Raw genomic sequence first — 21,928 nt, 5'->3', positions numbered from 1 at the left:
CAGTGTCCACCTGTAAGGTGTAAAAATCTGAGTGCATCGGTATTTATAAATATCAAAGAACTGAAAAGGAATCAAGGCTTATTGATCACATTCCTGTATTGTTTATAAGCTCATCATTATCAATTGCAATCCTATCAATCTTTCATTATATGATTACACAATCGAGCCAGAGCTGGGCTAATGAGAATATCTGCTTCTTCAGATTGCTTATTTACCCAGTTATTTAACATTTCATGTCAAGTCAAGTTTATTGTCATCTGATTGCACAAGTACAACCCGACAAAACACTGTTCTCTGGTCCTCGGTGCAAAGCACACAACCAGATCTAAAACACATCCAGACAAACATTACATATGCAGAACAAGTATTCACCTATACAAATGCATATTGTTTCATAAATATGAGAATCTCAGATAGTTATTGAGAGCAGTTCATTTGATTGTTCAGCATTCTCACTATCCATAGGAAGAAGCTGTTCCTTAACCTGGTGGTGCTGGCTCCGATCTTCCTGCATCTCTTTCCTGACAGGGGCAGCTGAAAGATGCTGTGAGCGGGGCAAGATGGAGTCCTCGATGATTTTGCAGGCCCTCTTCAGACAACAATCCTGGTAGATCACTTCAAATGTTTGGTGGGGTGGGGGGCAGGAGGAAGACTCCAGTGATCCTCTCTGACACATTTTTGGCCCTGTGGAATGACCTCTGATCCATTTCTCTGCAGCAACTATGATGCAGCCAACCAGGACGACAGTAGAGCTCCTGTAGAAGGTTGACATTATGGGGGCCAGACGCCTTGCCCGCTTCTGTCTTCTCAGGAGGTGCAGTTGCTGTTGCACTTTCCTGACAAGTGAGGAGATGTTGTGTGTCTACAATAGGTCACTAGTTAAGTGTACTCCAAATAATTTGGTGTGCTCCACTCTTTCCACTACAGAGTTGTGGGATGATAGTTGGGCCACATATTAAGACATGGGTAACCATGTAATGGCAGTAGATCCAAGAAATGACCAAGTGTTCTATAAAATCTAGATGTCTGGGCCTTATGAATTCAGAATGCCAAATCTGTCAGAACAGGAACAAATCTCACTGATGTTGCCAAGCATTGTGCTGGAGAAATCGAATAAATACAATTTTTATAATTATAATAATTGAGACATTAACTGTTTTTGGTATTTTTCTAAATATTTTAAAACCATATCATTCACTTTTAATAAGTTTTCAACCTACGAATGCCAGAAATATTTATAAAATAATTTACACATTTTACATCTGGCAAAGATGGGGGGAGGGCTTTTCCAGAAGTCAAAATGTTCAAGAATATTTCTGTGGTGGGGGCCTCCTCACTCGAGGTCAGCTACCCTGTCATCGTCAGACCATAGTCCTGGAGGTCTAGGTCATTTTTGAGCCCATGAGGTGGGTCTTCTATATCCAGAGCAGGTGAGTACAAGTATGGAGATACGCTGTGGCCCAGTATACTCAAAGAAAAGCAAAGCAACCCATAATTCAAACTATAACTTACGACCTTTATTTCCATCCAGTCAAATTATGAGAACAATTTTTTTAAGAATTTGAGCAAGGCAAAACAGTTTGTAGAATATCTTCACCTTCGCCTCCAGAACCACAAAATGTAAAGCTGAAAAATAAAAAAGTCTCTTAGAATAAATAAATGAATTTTATATACATTAAACATCAACATTTCTTGATTTGATCAACCTGACCAAAGATGTACTCTAAAATAGTATATGACTGTTTAAATGTATTCTTGTAACATCAATCAGAATTGTGACTCAAACAGTAAATAAACAGGTGCCTTGTTTATGAGGATTCTAATTATATTGCTTTGGTGAGATTGGAGCAATTTATTTGGAAGCCGTATACTTAGATGAATGTGGCGTTCATAATATTAAGTGAATGAACAAAGATCATAAATATTTAGTGTTTGTAATGGTTCCCCAGATGGAATATCTACGGCACAATTGCTAAAACTCATTCATGCATTTTCCAATGTTGTTCTGATCAGATTTAGGCCATGTTCTTTACGTGGTTTTAGGGCCTGATTTTAAAATGAGCAATGGGATTCAAATGAGCACCAAAATTATCCTGCAGCTGTCAGCAGAACTTTCCTCCATTTTATCTGTCTCTGCTTGATCAATACTCTAAAAACAGTGAGAGAAAGTGGTCTTTGTGAAAACACAATGCTGCAGAAACTTTAGCAGGTCAAACATAACCAATGTTTCAGGCTTGAGGTATGGAAAAATGTTGGCAGGTGCCTGAACAAAATGGTGGTGGGGGGGGGGGAGGAAGATGAGTAGGGTGAGTCCCAAAGGCAGGAAGTTACAGATGGATAAGGGAGGGAGAGCAAAGCAGCAAACAGAGGGAGGAGGGATGGCTCAGTGAATAGAGAGGAAAGGTGGTAGAGAGCTAAGGGAAAAGAAGACAAAGGGAAAAGAAGTCAAGGGGAAAAGAGGTGAATAGAGAGTAGGTTAGCAGAAACCAGAGAAATGTCAACCTGTTGGAGAGTGGTCAGATGGAAAGTCAAGCATTGTTCCTCCAATTTACGAGTGGTCTTGTGTGGGATAGAACATGAGGCCATGGGCAGACATGCGAATATGGGATTGAAAGTTCTCAGCAAAGTGATTTCCCAATCTTCACCCAGTATCTCCAATGTAGAGAAGTCCACAAAGGGAGCACCAAATGCAGTAGATCACTCTCAAGTGAAGTGTTGCTTCACTTGAAAGGACTGCAGTGAGGGAGGAGGTGTGGGCATCAGTGTGGTACTTCCTGCAGCCACAGGGTAAGGTCTTTGTGAAAGATGAGACTTTAAATGGGTAGAACTGAAGTTGAGATTTAATAGGCATCTCACTCACTTTCAGTAAGGAACACCTTGACTGATTACCTGAGTGGGGAACACCAGTACCCCTAAGTGGAAAGTCCTGCAAACGTGGTGGACATCGCAGGCAGAACTCTCCCTGCACCCCTCCCCACCCCACCCCCCCCATTGAGAACATCTACATGGAATGTTGCTGTCAGAGAGCAGCAGCAATCATCCAGTACATTCTCTGCTCTTGCTGCTACCATTGGGAAAGAGATATAAGTCCACAAGATGCACAGCCTCAAGTTCAGGAAGAGCAGCTTCCCCTCCACCATCAGACTCCTCAACAACAAACTCAATCAGGGGCTATTTAAGGACTCTTACTTTTGCACTTTATTGATTTTTTTTCCTCTTTGCATTGCAGTTTGTTTATATTTCTTTATATGTTTACATGCATACGTATCTTTTTATGTGGTAATTCTGCCTCGCCCACAGGATAAAGAATCCTAGGGTTGAATGTGATAGAATCAATGTACTCTGACAATAAATCTGAACTTTGAACTTGTATTTTTCCCTGGTGTTGATAAGAAATTCTATTCAAGATTTGATGCTCAAGTTCAATTTAAAGCTGATAAAAATTTAAAGACGATAAAAAAACTGCACATCTGCAAGCAGAGGTGGATCGATGGTCAACTTGCGCTGAGGGTAATATCGAGGAACAAAGCACTCCGGCATCATTCAAAAAGAATTAAGCATCTAATAGAGAGGTTCAAAGGAGGAAGAAGTTGCACTGCCTCTTATTTCTGAATGACCTTTCTTTGCAATTTCATTCTCAATGTTAACCTCAAGTGCTTCAGCTTAACTCTGGTACTTTAAAATATTGAACATCACTTCATTCAAGCTATTGGATTTGGCAACACAGATTTTTAAAATCAGCTGCATGTTCAAAAGCCTGCTATCTTCAATATATTGCAAAATTTTTCACTTTTTTCAGGAAACGTACTTAATGGATGTCTGACTTGAATGCCAGAAGTACTGGGCAGTGTATCAAGATTTTAAAGAAACACGTTAGTATTCAGCAATGGAGCTCCAGCATATTTAATGATATTAGAAGGGTGTTGGGGATTTCAATCATCCAATAATAATAATTATTCATATAATGGTGAACAGGAAAGATGTCTAAACTTATCAGCATTAAACCCTGTTTTAACATCATTTTGACATCTAGTGCGCAGCTGTCTCTATCTGGATGTACAGCATTCTGTATAGTACAGTCAAAATGTCTAAACGAATATTGAAAAGTCATACATATTTAATAAATGTGTACAGGTACTTACATTTTCTGATCATATATTCTTAAAACAGTAATAGTCTCTGCTCCAATTTTTGGCCCAAAAAGATTGGGTAATTTATTATTCCAGATAAACTTGACTTTAGTGACCTCCCCTACGTCTTTGTCCACATCAATGTCTGCTGTGAATTCCTTTTCAGACTTCAACAGATCTCTGCAAATCAAAATATATTCATCTGAGTCCGAAGTTGAACCAAGTAAAGTGCGCTGATATTAAGTTAACTATCATCAGTATCTGCAAATTTTCTTGTTTAACAAAAACAAAAATCCTGGAGGAGCTCGGCAAGTCACACAGCATTCTTTCTGAGCAAAGACAGAGATACGTAAACAACGTTTTGGGCCTGAGCCCTTCACTGGGGATGAGCAAAACGCAGACAGGCACCTGGCTGTCTATGACCTCTTGCCTGTGCTCCTCCTCTTGATCCTTGCCCCACCATTTTACTCAGGTGCTTGACTGCATTCTGCTCGTACCTGGATGAAGGGCTCAGGCCCAAAACATTGATGATTTACTGTAAATACTCGTGTAATAGCCGATCCCGTTTAATAGTCGACCCAGCCTTTATGGCTCAAAATTCACGAGTTTTCAATATGACTCATGTAAAGGTTGAACCCCCTATTTTTGACCCTGTCCACCAGTCCATCTGAGCTGCCAACTCACCGATGGCCCATCCGTACTCCCGATGCCCTGACCGTGGATCTTCTCCCCGGCCGCCCGCCCATCCAACCTCCCAATGCCCTGACTGCGGGCCCTTCCCCTGGCCGCTCCCCCTCTCCACATGAGCTCCTGATGTCACAGACTCTCTCCTAGGCTCCTCCCTTCCCCTCCCATCCGAGCTCCTGATTCCTTGAATGACGCAGGTACTTACCGCAGTTAAAAGTATGACCCGTGTAAAAGTCAACCCCTCCTCAAATTTGACCTGAAAAATTGGTTCAAAAATCTCGACTATTATACGAGTATATACAGTATTTTTACGTTTGCTACATGAAGAACATTGCATAACTTGCAGAGTCTTTCCAGTCATTTTGTGTAAATGTGGACTGATACTTTTCCCCAAAAAAAGTCGTAGGATTCCCTACATTTACTGGAATAAAATGTTAGCAGATTCCCCAATCTACTGGATACTTTGACCATTTCTCTAGGATTTTGGCATATGGAAGGAGGCTGATGAATTACGACAAAAACTCCACCCAGGTAACAATGGAAGTACATAAAATGGCATCAGAGAGCAAATGAAAATGGATTGTTGTGAAAAGCAAATTGGATCACTTATGCCAGTAGTTCTCAACTTTTTTTTCTCCCACTTGCATTCAACCTTAAGTTTGCCATAGGATCGTATTGGTGCTCTGTGGTCAGTAAGGGATTACTTAAGGTGGTAAGTGAGTGGAAAAAAAGGTTGAGAACCACTGTCTTGTTCCCTTCAGTGAAAGAAATTTCTCAGTCTCCATCAGTTCAGTTCACATCTTCTCCACTTTGTGGCGAATTTCATCTCAAGTGGCCTGGTAAGTGATACAATTGCAAGGAACATTCACTGATTGGGATGTACAAAAAATATTGTTATCAAAGTCCACACCATCCAGCACACACTCTGTGTGTCATCAGCAAAGAGGTCTAGGTACCACAAGACCCACACCACCAGGTTCAGGAACAACTGCTACCCGCAACAATAAACTCAATCAGGCACTTATTTAATGATTCTTATTTTTGCACTTTATTTTCCTCTCTGTATTGCACAATTGTTTACATTTCTTTATTTGTTTACATGTGTACATTGTGTACAGTTTTTTTTTGCATTACCAAGAAGTGGTAATTCTGCCTTGCGGAGGAAAAAGAATCTCAGGGTTGGTTGAATGTGATGTTGAGTATATACTTGGACAATAAATCTGAAATCTGGATCTGAAAGTTCACACCATAAAAGCACGTTTTAAATTATGAAAATTACAAAGATAAATGTTAGTTTTATTGCCAATATGTAATATTTACAACACTTAAATAATTGCCTCCTGCTATAATCAGAAACTTACTGTGCAATTTGATACTGTTGTGTGTTTCCATTGGGACCATATAAAGCCACCTTGAAGAATCCTTTAATTTCCCGGGTGCAGGTAATTTTAACTGAAACCCTGTATCTCCAGCCTGTTTGGAAGATTATATTGAGGAATTTTATTGCATTTGCCTTCTCGTGAATTAATACATTTAAAACAATCTTAAAAACCTAAAGATATACATACGTGCAAAAGCTGCTGCATCACCAGTGTTCAGATAAAATTTGGGCTCTCCAGTGGCATTTCCACGAGGAAACGTATCAGCATAGTGACCCATTAATGGACAGCCTTCTGGTAGGCACTGGAAACAATTCCCCTTCCGAAGGCAAACACATCATGAATGTCTCTTCAGTGGCAAATACCTTTCTTTATTTTACATTTATAATCGGTCCACAAAACCAGAAGACAACTTAATCTAGTTTTAATAAAAAATCTAAAACAGTGGTTCTCAACTTTTTTCTTTCCACTCACATACCACTTTAAGTAGTCCCTATACTATCAGTGCTCCATTCCCTTTGGAGTTATGAAACCGTGCATATAAAGAGTCAGTTAGGTACAATTAGAACTGGTTTTCGAACCTTTTCTTTCCACCCACATATCACCTTAAGCAACCCCTTACTAATCACAGAGCACCTATAGCATAGGGAATACATAAAGTGGTATTGTACCTGATTGACTCGTTATGTGCACGGTTTCAGAACTCCAAAGGAAATGCACCAATGACAATTTTTCTCAAGCAAAATGTTTCAGTAACAATTGGGTCTAGAGCAGTGATTTTCAACCTTCCCTTCCCACTCACATCCCACCTTAAGCAATATCTTACTAATCACAGAGCATTTATGGCACAGGAATTACTTAAAGTGGTCTGTGAGTGGAAAGAAAAAGGTTGAGAACCACTGTTATAGAAAATCTTCAACCTTTAGAAATGATAGTTAAATATTAAACCTCTGACAGGTTTTTCATGGGAAAATCTGGTTCAGTGGAGCAACATATGAAGATGGTGATGAAGTTTGTCGTACCTATAGTACAATGAACATTTGTGCCAAAATAATATTCGATGGTATATCTTATCATATGTTGCATGCAAATATTTTTAGAAATACAAAAACTTAATATAAGTGCTATGATGTTGCAGACCATTCTCAAAAATTCCACTGGCATGGTTTGTACTAGTTTACATGCCTCAGAGCATATCATGTAACCATGATATGTGGGTACAGATGATTTCAGTGTTATTAGATCCTGGGCAACCAGAGTTTGAAAATTAGAATGACAATTTAGGAAAGGCAAAGATGGGCTGCAAATGCAGCAGCCCAGGTAAGTAGCAGGAAGTCATGCACCTTTTGCATTGGGGCTGAGATCACTGTCAGGTTAATGTCATCAAAGGGCCTCATGAATGAATACCCTGCAACTGAAGGATTTGCAGAGACAACCAAAAAGTGGGCATGGTTTCATAAAGAAGTATGAGGGGAAAGATCAAAAGAAGGGTCTATTAATTAAGGAATTCATACAGCTTAAAATAGATTGTTAGATGCCCAGAAAAGCACCAAAGCCTGTTTTGAACATGGAAGGAGATAATAGTTGCATTCATACTTGTTTCTCATCACTGGGACAACAGGACACTTAATAACTGACTCCTCACAGCCAGTCCTCTATTCACCTCCTAAAGTAATTAAGTCTCAATTTAATATGAAACCAGAACCCATTTAATATGTAACAAGATGGTGTCAACCAATTTCTTAGCCAATGCACCAAAAGGTTAGTCTGCTGTTGACAAAATAGACAGTCAGTGAGTTTATACTCAGGCACATGTTGCCATCAAGTAGCATTAAAGTGAAATAAAATAAAAGTTGCTCAAATAAGAATGCACCCACAATTATAATGGAGATAGGTGGAAGTTTGACGTTAAGGCGCAGCCTTGCAGAAAGCTGTAGATCCTCTTCCACATCCAGTGGAAGTTCACAGTCGTCCTGGGACAGGCAGCTTGTACCTGTATATCCAAGGCACAGCAACATTGTCTGGACCTGAAATTCTGAGCAACACTCTGCCTCCACATTGGGGAAGTCAAAATCCTCAATGAAAAGGGAAGTAAAAAAAATTGTTCCTCTTCACCCTCAAGGAACACTAGAGAGGGCCTTTGAAGGTTTTGCCTGGGACTAATTATGATTTCCTTGATGCACCTCCTGAAAATCTACTCTCAGAAGGGAGAAGTTCCATTGGGACTTAGGACTATCCCAGTATACTTTTCCTCATTCTAGCCTTCTGCCACAGTTTCCTGAACTCTTCCCAAAAAGAAAAATTCTGGGGCATAAATAGATCCTTACCAAGCCCCCACAGCAACTATCCCCCTCCCCAATCCTGCGCACCCTCACAGATGCATAAAAAATTTTGGCAAAACCCCAGTTATAATTTCCAAACTGCTGCCTCTAATGTCATAACAGTCATAAATAAAATGTGATTCATGAAGGAGTGGAAGAGCTTTAGAATGAAAAATTATTGCTTGCTTCGTCCAGCAAAATATTTTACATTCACATAACTTACAAGAGTGCAGAAGTTGGGTCCTCAAATAATTAATCATTTTGAATCTAATATGGTTTCTTGACTAAAGAAAAAATGATAACTTTGAGCAAAAGATCTTAGTAGACTTTCCAATTGCGGACAACGTTCTTAATTCAAAGAATCTTACGCCCATCTCCCTGATGTGATATGATGATATGGTGAGTTAATTCAAACTAATGAATAATTGAAATCAGGGCAATGCTCTTCACTCAAAATCTGATCAAAGATCTACTTTACATTATTGTTTTCATATTTCTCCAGAAACAAAAGAAATGTCTGAAAAGTGTTTGAGGTTTGTTAAGATCTAATTATAAAATCTGGGAATTGAAATTTGCTCTTGATCACTTGATCCTAACTGAGGGCTAGAGCATTAAAAGGTCCAGTGTACCAAAACTATAATATTCAGTTTCCTTGAAATAAAAGCTGGCTGTTTGGCCCATCAAATTTATGCTAGAACAATACCATTTATCCATTTATTTTCCAGTAACCTATTCCCTCTCACACACCTTTCAATGCTCCCCATATCTTCTACCAACCACCTATACTAGAATAATTTATATTAATCTATTAACCTGCCTCTTCTATCGATAAGTGGAAATTCTGCCTGGCCCACAAGAAAAAGAATCTCAGGGTTGTATGTATGATGTCATGTATGCACTCTGAAACTAAATTTGAACTTTGAACCAATGAGTTTATCTACGGGATGTGGAAGGGATCTAGGGAATGGGAAATACTTGGAAAACATCCAAACTCTAAATGGGCAAGGTCACAAGTGAGGTCACTGGAGCCGTGAGGCAGAAATGCTATCCACTGTGCCACTATGATGGTGGCCAGCTATATTTCTAGTCCTGCAACTAAATAACTCTTTACAGATTCACGTGGTTGGAGAAATAAGTAACTTACGGATGTAAAAATATTGTAGCTATCACATGGAATTCCTATGAATCCATCTTTGGTTCTGATGCTCTCTGTGTAATATTTATATGACCGTAAATGGTTACATGCTGCAAAGTCACGGGTGCCTTTAAAAAGATTCAAAAAAATTGTACAATTTATTCCAGGAAATACATCAATAAGCAAGAAGTTCTAATTAAATAAAAGAATATTACAAGATATGAATAGTAATATTGATGGTCTGAAACATGTACTCTGCAAGAAAATTCTCATACCTTCCCAAATGCCGTTAATATCAATGATTGTTGAAACAACATTTTTGTCACATCCTGGCATTAACTCTCCACCATTTGGATAGAAGTCAAGATGTCCAGCAGGATCCAGCAGTCCAAAACCTATCATATTAATTCATTTACAATTAGAAAGCACCAAAAAAAACAGCAATGGCTTAATTATTCCATGAGAGTCTGCAGAAAATCCTACCGATATAAGGGATCAGCGGAGCACCATTAGTGTGGATGACATCAACAAACAGTGCATCAGAACGATCCAGTCTGACTTCTAAAGGTGTATTCTTAAAAAACGGCTTGGCTGGATCAAGACCTATTGTGGAAAATACATTGGTGAACCCTAGTGAAAGCAAGTTTTTCATGGCAATTATGCTTATTTTTATGTTGAATATTATTACACGTAGAATGCACTTATTTTTACACCTTAAACCCAGATGCTCTGTCTAGGGATAAACAATTTTAGAGTGAGGAGAAAAATTCCTGAGCCAAAAATTACAACTATAGCCCAAATTGAGATAGAATAAATGTTTCTTCTTGTTTACGGTCCCCACTACCTTGTACATCCACAGCTCCACAGTGCACAGATTGGCGATAAGTTCTGAGAATAATACAATTAACATAGAACAGGGAAACACAGGAGCAGGCCCTTCAGCTCACATGTCTGTGCTGTACATGAATCTCAAATCAAACTAAAACCATCCTGCTTTCATCTGATAGATATTCCTCCACCCCCTTCATGTTCATGTATCTAGCTACTACAGTATCTGCTTCCTCCATAACTACGCATGGCAGCCCATTTGAGGCATGCACCGCTGTGTAAAATACTTGCTTCACCCATCTCATTTATACTCCCCCTCCTGCTCTTTAAACACAGGTCTTCTAATGCGTGACTTTTTTTTGCCCTGGCCAAAAATTTTTGTCCACCTTTTCAGTGCCTCTCATAATTTTACACACATCTGTGAGGTCTCCCCTCAGCCTCTTACACAGCAGAGAAAACAACACAAGTTTGTCCAATCTCTTCCCAAAGCTCATACCCCCCAAACCAGGCATATCCAGATGAACCTCTTTGTGACAGAATTGTGTTATTATTAATCTTTAGTTATAAAATATATATTTCTTAGTAAAGTTATTTTGTGGGTTGGATTCAGGGGCATACAGACACACACTCAGAGAATCCTTTGAAATGGTAGCTGGCAGATCTTGGAGACCATTTGTCTGCTTATTTATTGTTCTGCTGGAACCCTGTTTCCTTAAAGAGACAGTGTGACTGCTAATTCAAAGCTGTAATCAGTCATAAAAGTCTGATGACAGTTCTCCATTGAAAACTCAAAACAATAGGTGTTTGTTCAGAAGCATCAGTGTGCACACATAGTCATTCTGATGGCTGGTTCAGAGGACAATTCGGAGTCATATTCACTCATACTTTTGAAAGAGATGAAATTTCAAAGACACTAATGATGTCATGTCACATGATTAAAGACATTTTCAGAGAAAATATTACTAAAACAGAGTCATTTTGAAACCAGAGGAAGGTTCTTGACCATCCTATAAATCACACAGGATTGAAATGCAGTGAAGGGTGCCTGTGTTCTTTTTTGGAAAGGAGGAACACTAAAAAAAATGGTTAGAAAGATTTTAGCCTCTTCAGCTGTCTCTTTGAAAAAAGGACAGATTCATCGTGTCCATTTCTACATGGCTGCTTCATGAAACCCTTGCCTGGGTTTGTGAAAACATCGTGGAAAAAAAAACAAGCTCTGAAATTTCCATACAAGAGAAGAAAATCATTCGTATGAGTAAACAATTCTTTGAAAACAACTTTACAGTAAAGTCTGATGCCTCACACGCACTCCATAATTGCTTTTGAACAGCAATAAAGACTGAGTTTCAACACAAAATGTTTCTGAGACTGAACTTTAAAATCATCTCTTCAGAATTAAGCTTAAACTGTAATGGTTTGGGTTTTGCCACACACACACAGAACATTTTATACATATATATATATATGTATATATATATATATATATATATATATATAAATATATATACACACACACACAGACACACACACACACACATATATATATATGTATATATATATATAGGCACACACACACACACACACACACACACGCACACGCACACACACACACACACAGTATCTATCAGATGAAAGCAGGATGGTTTTAGTTTGATTTGAGATTCATGTACAGCACAGTCATGTGAGCTGAAGGGCCTGCTCCTGTGTTTCCCTGTTCTATGTTAATTGTATTATTCTCAGAACTTATCGCCAATCTGTGCACTGTGGAGCTGTGGATGTACAAGGCAGTGGGGACCGTAAACAAGAAGAAGCATTTATTCTATCTCAATTTGGGCTATAGTTGTAATTTTTGGCTCAGGAATTTTTCTCCTCACTCTAAAATTGTTTATCCCTAGAATGAGTGGAGTTTAGAGTTACGTAAGAAGTGTTATTAATAAAAATTATTGTTTGTGGCAACAGGGAATTGCACACATTCCAAATGTGGTCTAACCAAAGTTTTATGCAGCTGCAATATTACCTCTTTATTTTCTTACAGAATGCCCTGCCCAATTAAGTCAAACATTCTATAAACCTTCTTTACCACCATGTCTACTTGTGTGGCAACTTAACAATGATCTCTGGACCTGGAGCCCCAGATCTCTCTCTCTCTCTCTGCACATCAATGCCACTAAGAGCCATTCCATTAACCAACCATGTATATTCCACTTATATTTCCTCTCTCAAAGTGCACCTCCTCACACTTGCCCAGGTTAAACTCCATCTGTTCTCTTTCTGCCCATATGTGTAACTGATTTCTATTCTGTTGTATTCTTTGATAACCCTCGACACCAGTGGTTTTCAAACATTTTCTTTCCACTCACATACCACCTTAAGTAATCCCTTACTAATCACAGAGTCCTTATGGCATAGGGATCACATACATGGTATGTGGGTGGAAAGAAAACCTTTGATAACCACTCCTCCTCACTGTCCACTATTTCATCAATCATTCCTTGATCTAAAAACTTGATAACCCACCCACCTATTTTTTTCATCCATCATTTGTATAATAAGAAACAAAATGCTAGAAATAATCAGTAGATCGGTGATATGTTTCTAATCAGTCAACCTTCAATATGAACTCTAACTTAGATAGAAGTGCTTAGAAATTCATCTCACTATTCTACACTCTGCTGTTAAATTCATTTCCATCGACTTCAATGGAAGCTCTGCAACAGCAGAATTTTCATTCTGTACTGTGGAATGTGCAACTTTGACAAGTTCTTGTACTCAATCGTACTGTGCACTCCCAGCAGGAGTACCAATTCGATGGCAGTTGTCATCAGAGCCTTCATCTCTTTGTCAGGATGCCAATTACTGCCAATTCATGGATAATTTTACAGTGCCAACTGGAACCTATATCGACACTTTCCAAATTTACTTCACACAGAATCATTAAAATTGGAAGATGCAAAACACTTTGATTCTCAACTCGACCCAAATCAAACTCCAATAGCACAGCAGAATATCTACATTTTTATATCATTGAATTCTCTAGGCCTTTTAAAGTGATGCCTGACATTTTTGCTGACTTTTGAACAAACCGCTTTGGCTAATTATCTGTCTACTCTTAGAGATGCGTCAACAGACAAAATGAGAGTGACAGCCCTCATCTACTATGCACAGACAACTGAACAACAACTCTTGGCACAAAAACATGATCTTCTTTTGTTGCTGTCAAAGGAACTCCTTTGGGGAAAATATTTCAAGTTCAGGGTAGGAAACAGGCTACATAACTTAAAGGAAAACTCTCAGATTCCACTCTACATTTTTAATGGAAACATCGAAAATGAATAACACAGAGTAATTGACTGCTGAGACATTTACCTGTGATTCTTCCAACCCCTGGAATGCGTTTCCCTGCCTCTCCAGCAACATGGCTGCCAAGGCTGTGTCCAATGATATGAGTCTCGGAACGAGAGTGGTTAAAATTTTTCTATTCACACACAAACATGTAGATTTTAATGCAACAGTTCCATTCCTCTTGGAACACAATGTATTGTAATCCTTCCATAAGTTTAACATTACCTCTAATACACCAATTAGATAGGCAATTTCTGCACCAACAACCCGAACGTTGTTCGAAGCTTGATCGTATAAAGTTCTTGAACCACGTACCCAGTCCACACAAATGCAATTCACATCTTCCACTTCAAACATTGCCTTAGAAATAGATCAATAACAATAAATGCAATTTTACCTGAAAAAACATGTTAAGACGATATGACAGATGGTCCTTACTCCAGTTTTTTGTGCACTTCTAAAGAGATGTTCTATTGAGCGCAAGACCCAAGGCTAGAATGGGCCATGCATCAGAAATGCTCACCAAGGACTTTCTGCTTTGACCTCCTGTGATTGTGTAAACTAGATATCATGCAGTTGGGAAGCAGATAGTGCGGAAGTAAATGAAGTCAGGGTGGAGTGAAATTGGGCTGCAGAACATTACAAGAGGGGAAAAATATCACCGGCAGGTTTTGGAATAAAGGTCCCATGGTGAAATCAACTGGAAGAGAAGGATTGGTCATGCAGCAGGTATGCAGCATGAGAGAGAGAGAGAGAGAGAGAGAGAGAGAGAGAGCGAGGGCAGGTTAAATTGAGGAGATGATTTGGGGAGACAATCACTTTCTATTATTAGAGAGATCAGGGAGCGAAGGGGTCTTTCAAGGATATGATCTGGGAGATGTTTGCCAGTTGGAGGTGTTAAATAGGAGGATGAAGTCAGGGAGATAATCATAATAGGGTAGAGGGAAATAATCGAAGATATGACAGAGAGAGCATTAAAAGAGGAACAGGGTATTAGAAGGAGGAAAGACAAAGGGAATCTGGAGATGCAGGTTAAAAAGCAGGGACCAGAGATCTTAGTGAAAAACAAAAAATATACCTTGCAGGATATGAATATTTTAAAGGAGATTGACCCAGAGGAGGGAAAAAGTATCACCATTGGAACAAGACCTGCATTCACCATTTTAAGCCAGCCATTCTCAATGGGATCCTATGCTACCCACCTCCTCCCCCCCCCCCACCTGATGGGTCGCAGAACCTTTAAGTAAAAGCCTTGTTTCCTTTACACCTCACGTAACATTTAATGTTTTTATGTAGACGGTAGGGGAGAAGTATGGAAAAAACCAAAACTTGACTGCTTCACAAGGAAGTGGTTCCATCAACTTTGAGCAGGGTTCTGGGGGTGGGTGGGGGTGGCATAGCTGAAAAGGGATTAATTCTAAACATTCATTCTCTCCAATGTATTGCGCAAGATATGTCCTATACAAAATGCACTGCAGTTAATACTCCAGTCTATTCCAGCTGTACTTAACAAACCTATAGCAGGTTTCCCTTCCACACTGGCTTGAAAACATATCACTGCTCTTTGGGTCTCAACAGTGGATTTCCGTTCCCATTGGCAATGAGCACTAAATGAAATACGGCAGTTCAAGAAGGCAGCTCACTGCCAAATTCTCAAGGGCAAAAAACAGATAGGCATTAAATACTGCTTTTCCCAGCATTACCTGCATCCTGAATAAGGAATAAATAAACATACATTTACTAAGAAGCTGATTAAAATTCATTTGGATATTTACTACAAAAGATAATATTAACATATGCTCACATCTTGAATATTGTACTTGTACCTTGCACATGTCAGTCAGCCATGATTCTTCTCCCTTATCAATATATCCATGAACTACAAACCGAGTTTTTATGGTTGGGTCAAAATTCGAGCTTTCAATTGTTGATGGATTTACTCCAGAAATTTCCTGTAGAGGAAGTAAACTGGATTGGAATGAGAGTTTTATACACCATCATGCAAAACAACTTCACTTTTAAATTCTTAATTGCATCTTTCAATGACGCTTGATCATATATTTTTTTTTGAAACTTTATTTATTAATTTTAACATATGAAAAAAGTAAGTAATTCACATACAGAAAAAATACAAAATAAAGTAATACAAGTACAAAGTAACATAGTTAATACAATACCAATCTCGGCATCTCCCCCTAACAACTAAAAACTAAGACTAAAAAAAACCTATTTTTAACCCCTAAACCCCCCCCTCCCCACCCCCACGATAAAGAGTGAAGAATTAATACTATTAGTATAATTTAAAAAATTAAAAATAGAAATCTTAAAAAAGATTAATATATATAAAAAAAACAAAAAAAATTAAATAAGTATTAATTATTAATCCAAAAAGTTTTTATTATATAAGAATATATATGAAAAAACAAAAACAAAAAGAACTTAAACGAAAAAAAAAACCAAATAATAAAAAAAACAAAAAAAAAGAAAACATATATATAGAAAAAATATATAATAAAAAAAGTTTTTTTTAAAGAAAAAAAAATGATTAATTCAAACTTATTTAAATTGTATATAATCAATAAATGGGGTCCACTTAACTCATAAAAAGACATCTTATCTCGTATAGAAAAAGATATTCTTTCCATAACCAAACAAAACTTCATCTCTGAATACCACCTATCTAAAGACAATACATTTCTTGGCCACTGCCAGCGCTAAGTAAATAAAAGAGATCTGGTAATTATCTAATTCTAAATCAATCAACGATTGCATATTCCCTAATAAAAATATATCAGGGTCTAATACAAAATGAAGATTATTAAATACAGATTGAATACCTTTCCAAAATTGTTGTAACCGATCACACAACCAAAGAGCATGTAAAAAAGTACCAGAAACCTGATCATACTTGATCATATTTTTATGGTATCTTTCACATATTTAAGAGCTGCGAGGTAAGAATGAAATAAAACTTTCAATAAGTCGATGGAACGGTTCCTGGTGAGGCCAATGGTAATAATAATGGTAGCTGTAATATGAAAATTTAAGGGGGAGGTGGAGTTACATGATGAAGGTTATGTCTCGCTCCTGTTGCCTGATGTGGTTCAAAGAATGTCACTGTCATTTTAAATTAAAGATCAGGATTATTTGCATAAATTACAATGATTTCTGAGTGACAAATTCAAGTTCTTTGTCAAAGCTCGTTGTCTCTGCCCATCCAATTTAGATCCAGATGTTACATTTGGCTGATATCATCTTTGCAGCGACTCAAACTTTGAAGTTTTGGTCCTACTCTATAATTTAAGGAGGTGGCAATAATATTAATATTTCAACATGTCTACATTGTCAGGGATGCAGCTCAATGGCCAGGTGGAGTCGAGGATGGGGATGCTGGTGGTACTGTTTTCAGGTAAGTTTTCGACAAGTCCTGCTCCTTGCAATTTAACTGGAGCACTGAAGGGAAAACCAGAGGTGTACGATCCAGTGATCATTGAGGGATCAGAGGTAGAGAGGGTGAGTAAATTTAAGTTCTTGGGCGTCACTATCTCGGAGTATTCCTGGACCCAACACACTAATGGCATCGTGAAGAAAGCACATCAGTGCTTCTACTTCCTTACAGAGGTTTGGTTTGACATCGGAAACTCTGGCAAATTTCTACAGATATGCGGTGGAAGGTGTGCTGACCGGCTGCATCACAGTCTGGTATGGGGGTCACCAATACCCTCGAGCTAAAGCCCTGCAAAAGGACACCCCCCCAGGACATCACATTCAAGACTCTCCCCACCATTGAGAACATTTAAGGGGAACACTGCCATCAGAGAGCAGCAGCAATTATCAAGGATCCCTGACACCCAGCACATGCTCTGTTCTCACTGCCACCATCGGGAAAGAGATATAGCTGCTACTAGACTTGACTTGCACCACCGGGTTCAGGAACAGCTGCGACCCATCCAGTATCAGACTCCTTCTCACTGAATTCAATCAGGGACTCATTTAAGGACCCTTACTTTTGCACTTTATTGTTTGTTTATTTTTCCTCTCTGTATTGCACAGTCAGTTTGTTTACATTTCTTTCTTCTTTCTTTACGTGTAGATTATGAACATCTCTTTTTGCAATTCCACACTTGCATTCTGAATAAAATCTGAAAATCTGAATAGCATTTTGTCTCTCAATTACCCAACTTGTTGGTTGTCAGGTGTGGAGGGCTTTCACAATATTTTGGTATTGACAATGAAGGTTTGAGGAATTGGAGGCACTAAATGAGACCATAAGTCAGTGATTTCAGGTTCTTCAGGAAGGTGAGGAGTAGACTATTTGTTCTTTTTAAAAATGTAGACATACAGCAGGGGATTGTAGAGCGTGTCGAAAGAACCAAAAACTTTTTGATCCAAACCAAGGCTTTTATTAACTAAAAGACTGGAGCATATCGCAAGTAGGTCAACCAGTCCAGAATGACCTCGTCTGGCTAGGAGCAATCCTTTAAGACCTTCCAGTAGGTGTGGCTATGCTCTCAGCCAGTCACAGTCATCCTACACTACAATCTGTACATATACACATTGGTGAAAGAATCTGTACTATCACAGGTATAGGCCCTTTTGACCTACAAGCCCTTCTGACCCACAAGCCTGTGCCACCAAAATACCCTAATTAACCTACAGCCCCTGCATGTTTTGAAGGGTAGGAGGAAACCGGACCACCTGAAGCAAACCCACACAACACAGGGAGAACAGTCAAACTCCTTGCAGACAGTGCCAGATTCAAACTCAGGTCATTGGCGCTGTAATGCCGTTGCACCAAACGATACGAGATATGATAACAATGTGTTAAATTTTTTGAAGAGAATAATAACTTTAACGGAACCTGAAAATTTGCTGTGTTCCTCCTTGTCCAAAGCAAGAAACGTATATGAATATGCTCTGGAGACCAGGGCAGTCTTTTAATTGGCCTTTGCTTTGTTCCACCCCATGGTGGATCGTCAGTGAAGCAGCCTATTCTGTTGAAGCAGATTTCGTCAGCTGTAGAGAGGAGTTAATTTATAAGCAAATTTCACAAAATAGGATATATAAAAGGCAATTTTTTAAAAATCTTTTACTCATTTAGATCAATTTACTCTAGATTACTAAGTAAACTGAATGAAGGAAATTTGTCAAAATTGGAAATCAAAAAAACAAAAAATTCTGCTTTGATGATTGATTTTCAACTGAATATCTTTTTTTCCCCATCTGCCAAGTCTCAGAAGGTAGTATTTTCCTTCAGTAGGTTATGAATTCAAATAGTTAACCATAGCATAAAGGTTGCAGGCTGAGGGAAAAAAAAACTACACGCCCATCTATCTGGCAGAAGAGATTTGAAGAATAAAAGTAGGTTCTATTGACATTTTGAAGGTAAGAATTGTCTTATAATCAGTCCAAGTTCCTTTTTTCCTTCAGACACTGATCAACAAACTGTAATTTTCGATATGTGATCTCGATCACTCTTGGATTTTCATTCCTTTCCAACCAAACTTATTGAACTTCTAACATAAATTGAATCAAAAGATGTACTGGGGAATAGGAGTGTTCGGACCTCAAATACATGCACGCAAATAAATCTATACATTTTAAATATAAGTATGACTAGGCTAAAACTGCTGATATATATTGTGATTGCATAACTTTGTTGCAACTTAATTCCTCTGCTGACTGGTGCAGTCTATGACAAAAACATCAACAGATAATTGTAATGTTGAAATGGACAGATAAATCTTGAGGTTCGAGCAACATCGAGAATAAACCAAAAAATCTTACCATTTTTGGAGTCAAAGTACAAGAAAGAAGATGCTGTTTTCTTGATGTACGGAACACACATTTGATAACACAAAGACTATCAATCTCTTTACAGGGAATATTGCTAACGATCTCTATTGTTCTGTTCTTACCTTTTACTGCATTGCCCAAAGTAACTGCTACAATTAGTAACCACAACATCTGCAAAGAAATTTACAAAGAAACAGTTACAAAATTGTCTTGACTGAAAGTAATATATTAAGAAATTCAGGTCCATTTACATTTGCAGATGCCTTAGTTTGACAACAGCAATGAAACGAAGGCTCTAAATAACATGCATGCATATACAGTACTGTATATATACACCACGCTCTTGTTTGCTCTGTAACTATTTTTACGCATGTGAAACAGACAGATGACACAAAATTCTTGGAGAGACTTCAACCAATGTCAAATAGTTTTATGAGGGCAACATTTTGACGATGTTACAAATAGATCTTTTGAATTTGAAAACATTTTTGTTTCTTTTCAAATTGCTTATCGCTAAAATAATAAAGTAATTTACACAGGTGCAGGCTGTCAGAAATTACTTTGAACTATAATAAAAGTTATCAAGCTGCAAAATTGGAATTTACAACTTGGATGCACAAGTATTATTCATTTATGACAAGTGTTTTCAGAAGAGTTGGGTGATGAAAAAACACCATTTCAAATATAAAAATATACATTTCCATGCCACCTCAGTTTCTTTGAGAAGATTCCAAAATGTTTTCCAACCAACATTTTTCTTTGACGTATAGTCATTATTGTACTGTCAGACGTGCAGAATTTAATTTTCATGCAGGAAAATAGTTGTTCCTAATTTTCACAAAAAGGCATGACCAGATAATCTCCCACAAATAGCATTTATCAAGTCATCTGGTTTAAAATATTGATTGAGGGGGGAAAAAAGTCCAGGGACAAGTAATAATATTGTACACTTTGTAGAAAATTGTCATGAGATGTTTGTCAGTCACCTGAAGCAGCAAACCGATCTACGGTTTAATGCCTCACTCAAAGAATCGCCTCGGCCAATGAACCACTTTCTCAGTACTGGACCTTAGAGTTTTATGTTCAGGTTCATGAAAGTGACTCAGCTTTGTGGTCTTAACTGGATTTTAAAAATGAAAAACAATATCATTTTACCTCTAATAACACACAGCAGTAAGTTACAATAATGCAAAGCTAAAGAACTACACAGACATTTGTGGAAAAAATGGGCTCTGTGCTTGGAAAAGAGGGATTAAAGACTTGGTTAACAAAATAAGTTCTGCTACCAATGGCAGACCAAGTAAATGTCAGGAGAGCAGGGGAAGAAGAACTGAAAAGAACTGGTAGATTAAAGGAAAGGTTTGAGGCAAGAACATAATAGGATTAAGGATAAAATTGATTGAAAATGGGAATGAGAATGATGGTGGAAGACCTATTGGAGGCCTATGATCAGTGGTGTGCCAAGAGATCAAGAGATAGAGTCTCCTATTTCAACAACATAGCAGAGTTAGTAAGTCTGCAAATGGCAGCAAAATTGGTGGTATAGTGGACAGAGAAGGTTACCAAAGATTACAATAGGAATGAGATGAATTGGGAAAGTGGACCAGGGAATGGCAGATGGAATTTGACTCAGATGTGCCAGGCATTGGAATGTTGTAGGTTAAACCAGGTCAGGACTTGCACAGAGAAAGGTAGGGCCTTAATGTGATGTCGGCACAAGCGGAGCGTCCACTGTTGGAATGGCCATTATGAGAGTGGTTCAGTGTAGGAGTGAGAATTTGAGGCTTAGGCTTTAGAGGCTTTGGTGAACAGAGGCTTGGGTGGAGGTGTAAGAGTTGAGGCAAGGTTAGGACAGGTTTTTCTAACTCTTTCCTCTTTAATAGAGAGTGGGAATGGCAACCAGGGCAGGGTCATGTTCCTCTTGCAGAATGTGGATTATCAGCAAACCCAACAGTAGTTTTTGTTTGCACTACCAATAAGTGGCAATGCTGTCTCGCCAACAAGAAATCTCAGGGTTGTATGTAATGTCATGTATGTACTCTGATAAAAAACATCTGAAATATGATGACATAATTTTCTAGAATTGTATCCAACTACAGTTCCTTACAGACCACTTTAGGAAATTGGAGCTGGAATTGGATGAACTCTGGATCATTCTGGATGCTTAGGAGTAATAGACAGGGGTTGCAGGGACACAATCAAGTCTAGGAGGCAGGAGGAAGGTAGCTTGGTAACAATCAGAAGAGGGAATGAGAATAGGCAGGCAGTGCAGAGTGCCCCTGTGACCAATCCCCTCAGCAATGTATATAC

At 38.4% G+C, this 21,928-nt stretch overlaps 1 protein-coding gene across 1 annotated transcript; it reads right to left on the bottom strand.

Moving 5' to 3' along the window:
* Positions 1 to 1,516: 1,516 nt before the first annotated feature.
* Positions 1,517 to 19,948, bottom strand: LOC138743895 (pancreatic lipase-related protein 2-like). The gene is made up of 13 exons (XM_069899468.1): positions 19,870 to 19,948; positions 19,741 to 19,789; positions 18,684 to 18,838; positions 15,649 to 15,774; positions 14,048 to 14,182; positions 13,847 to 13,955; positions 10,136 to 10,255; positions 9,928 to 10,047; positions 9,662 to 9,780; positions 6,386 to 6,515; positions 6,179 to 6,290; positions 4,143 to 4,310; positions 1,517 to 1,626 (listed from the first exon to the last, which is right to left on the bottom strand). The coding sequence occupies exons 1-13, from the start codon at positions 19,930 to 19,932 to the stop codon at positions 1,554 to 1,556; spliced, it is 1,479 nt and encodes a 492-aa protein (XP_069755569.1). The 5' UTR covers positions 19,933 to 19,948; the 3' UTR covers positions 1,517 to 1,553.
* Positions 19,949 to 21,928: the final 1,980 nt, after the last annotated feature.

The sequence above is a fragment of the Narcine bancroftii genome, chromosome 10 (assembly GCF_036971445.1).
Source record: "Narcine bancroftii isolate sNarBan1 chromosome 10, sNarBan1.hap1, whole genome shotgun sequence".
In the NCBI taxonomy this organism is placed as follows: Eukaryota; Metazoa; Chordata; class Chondrichthyes; order Torpediniformes; family Narcinidae; genus Narcine; species Narcine bancroftii.
The sequence above is the reverse complement of the archived record's forward strand: the minus strand, read 5'-3'. Positions and strand labels throughout refer to the sequence as shown.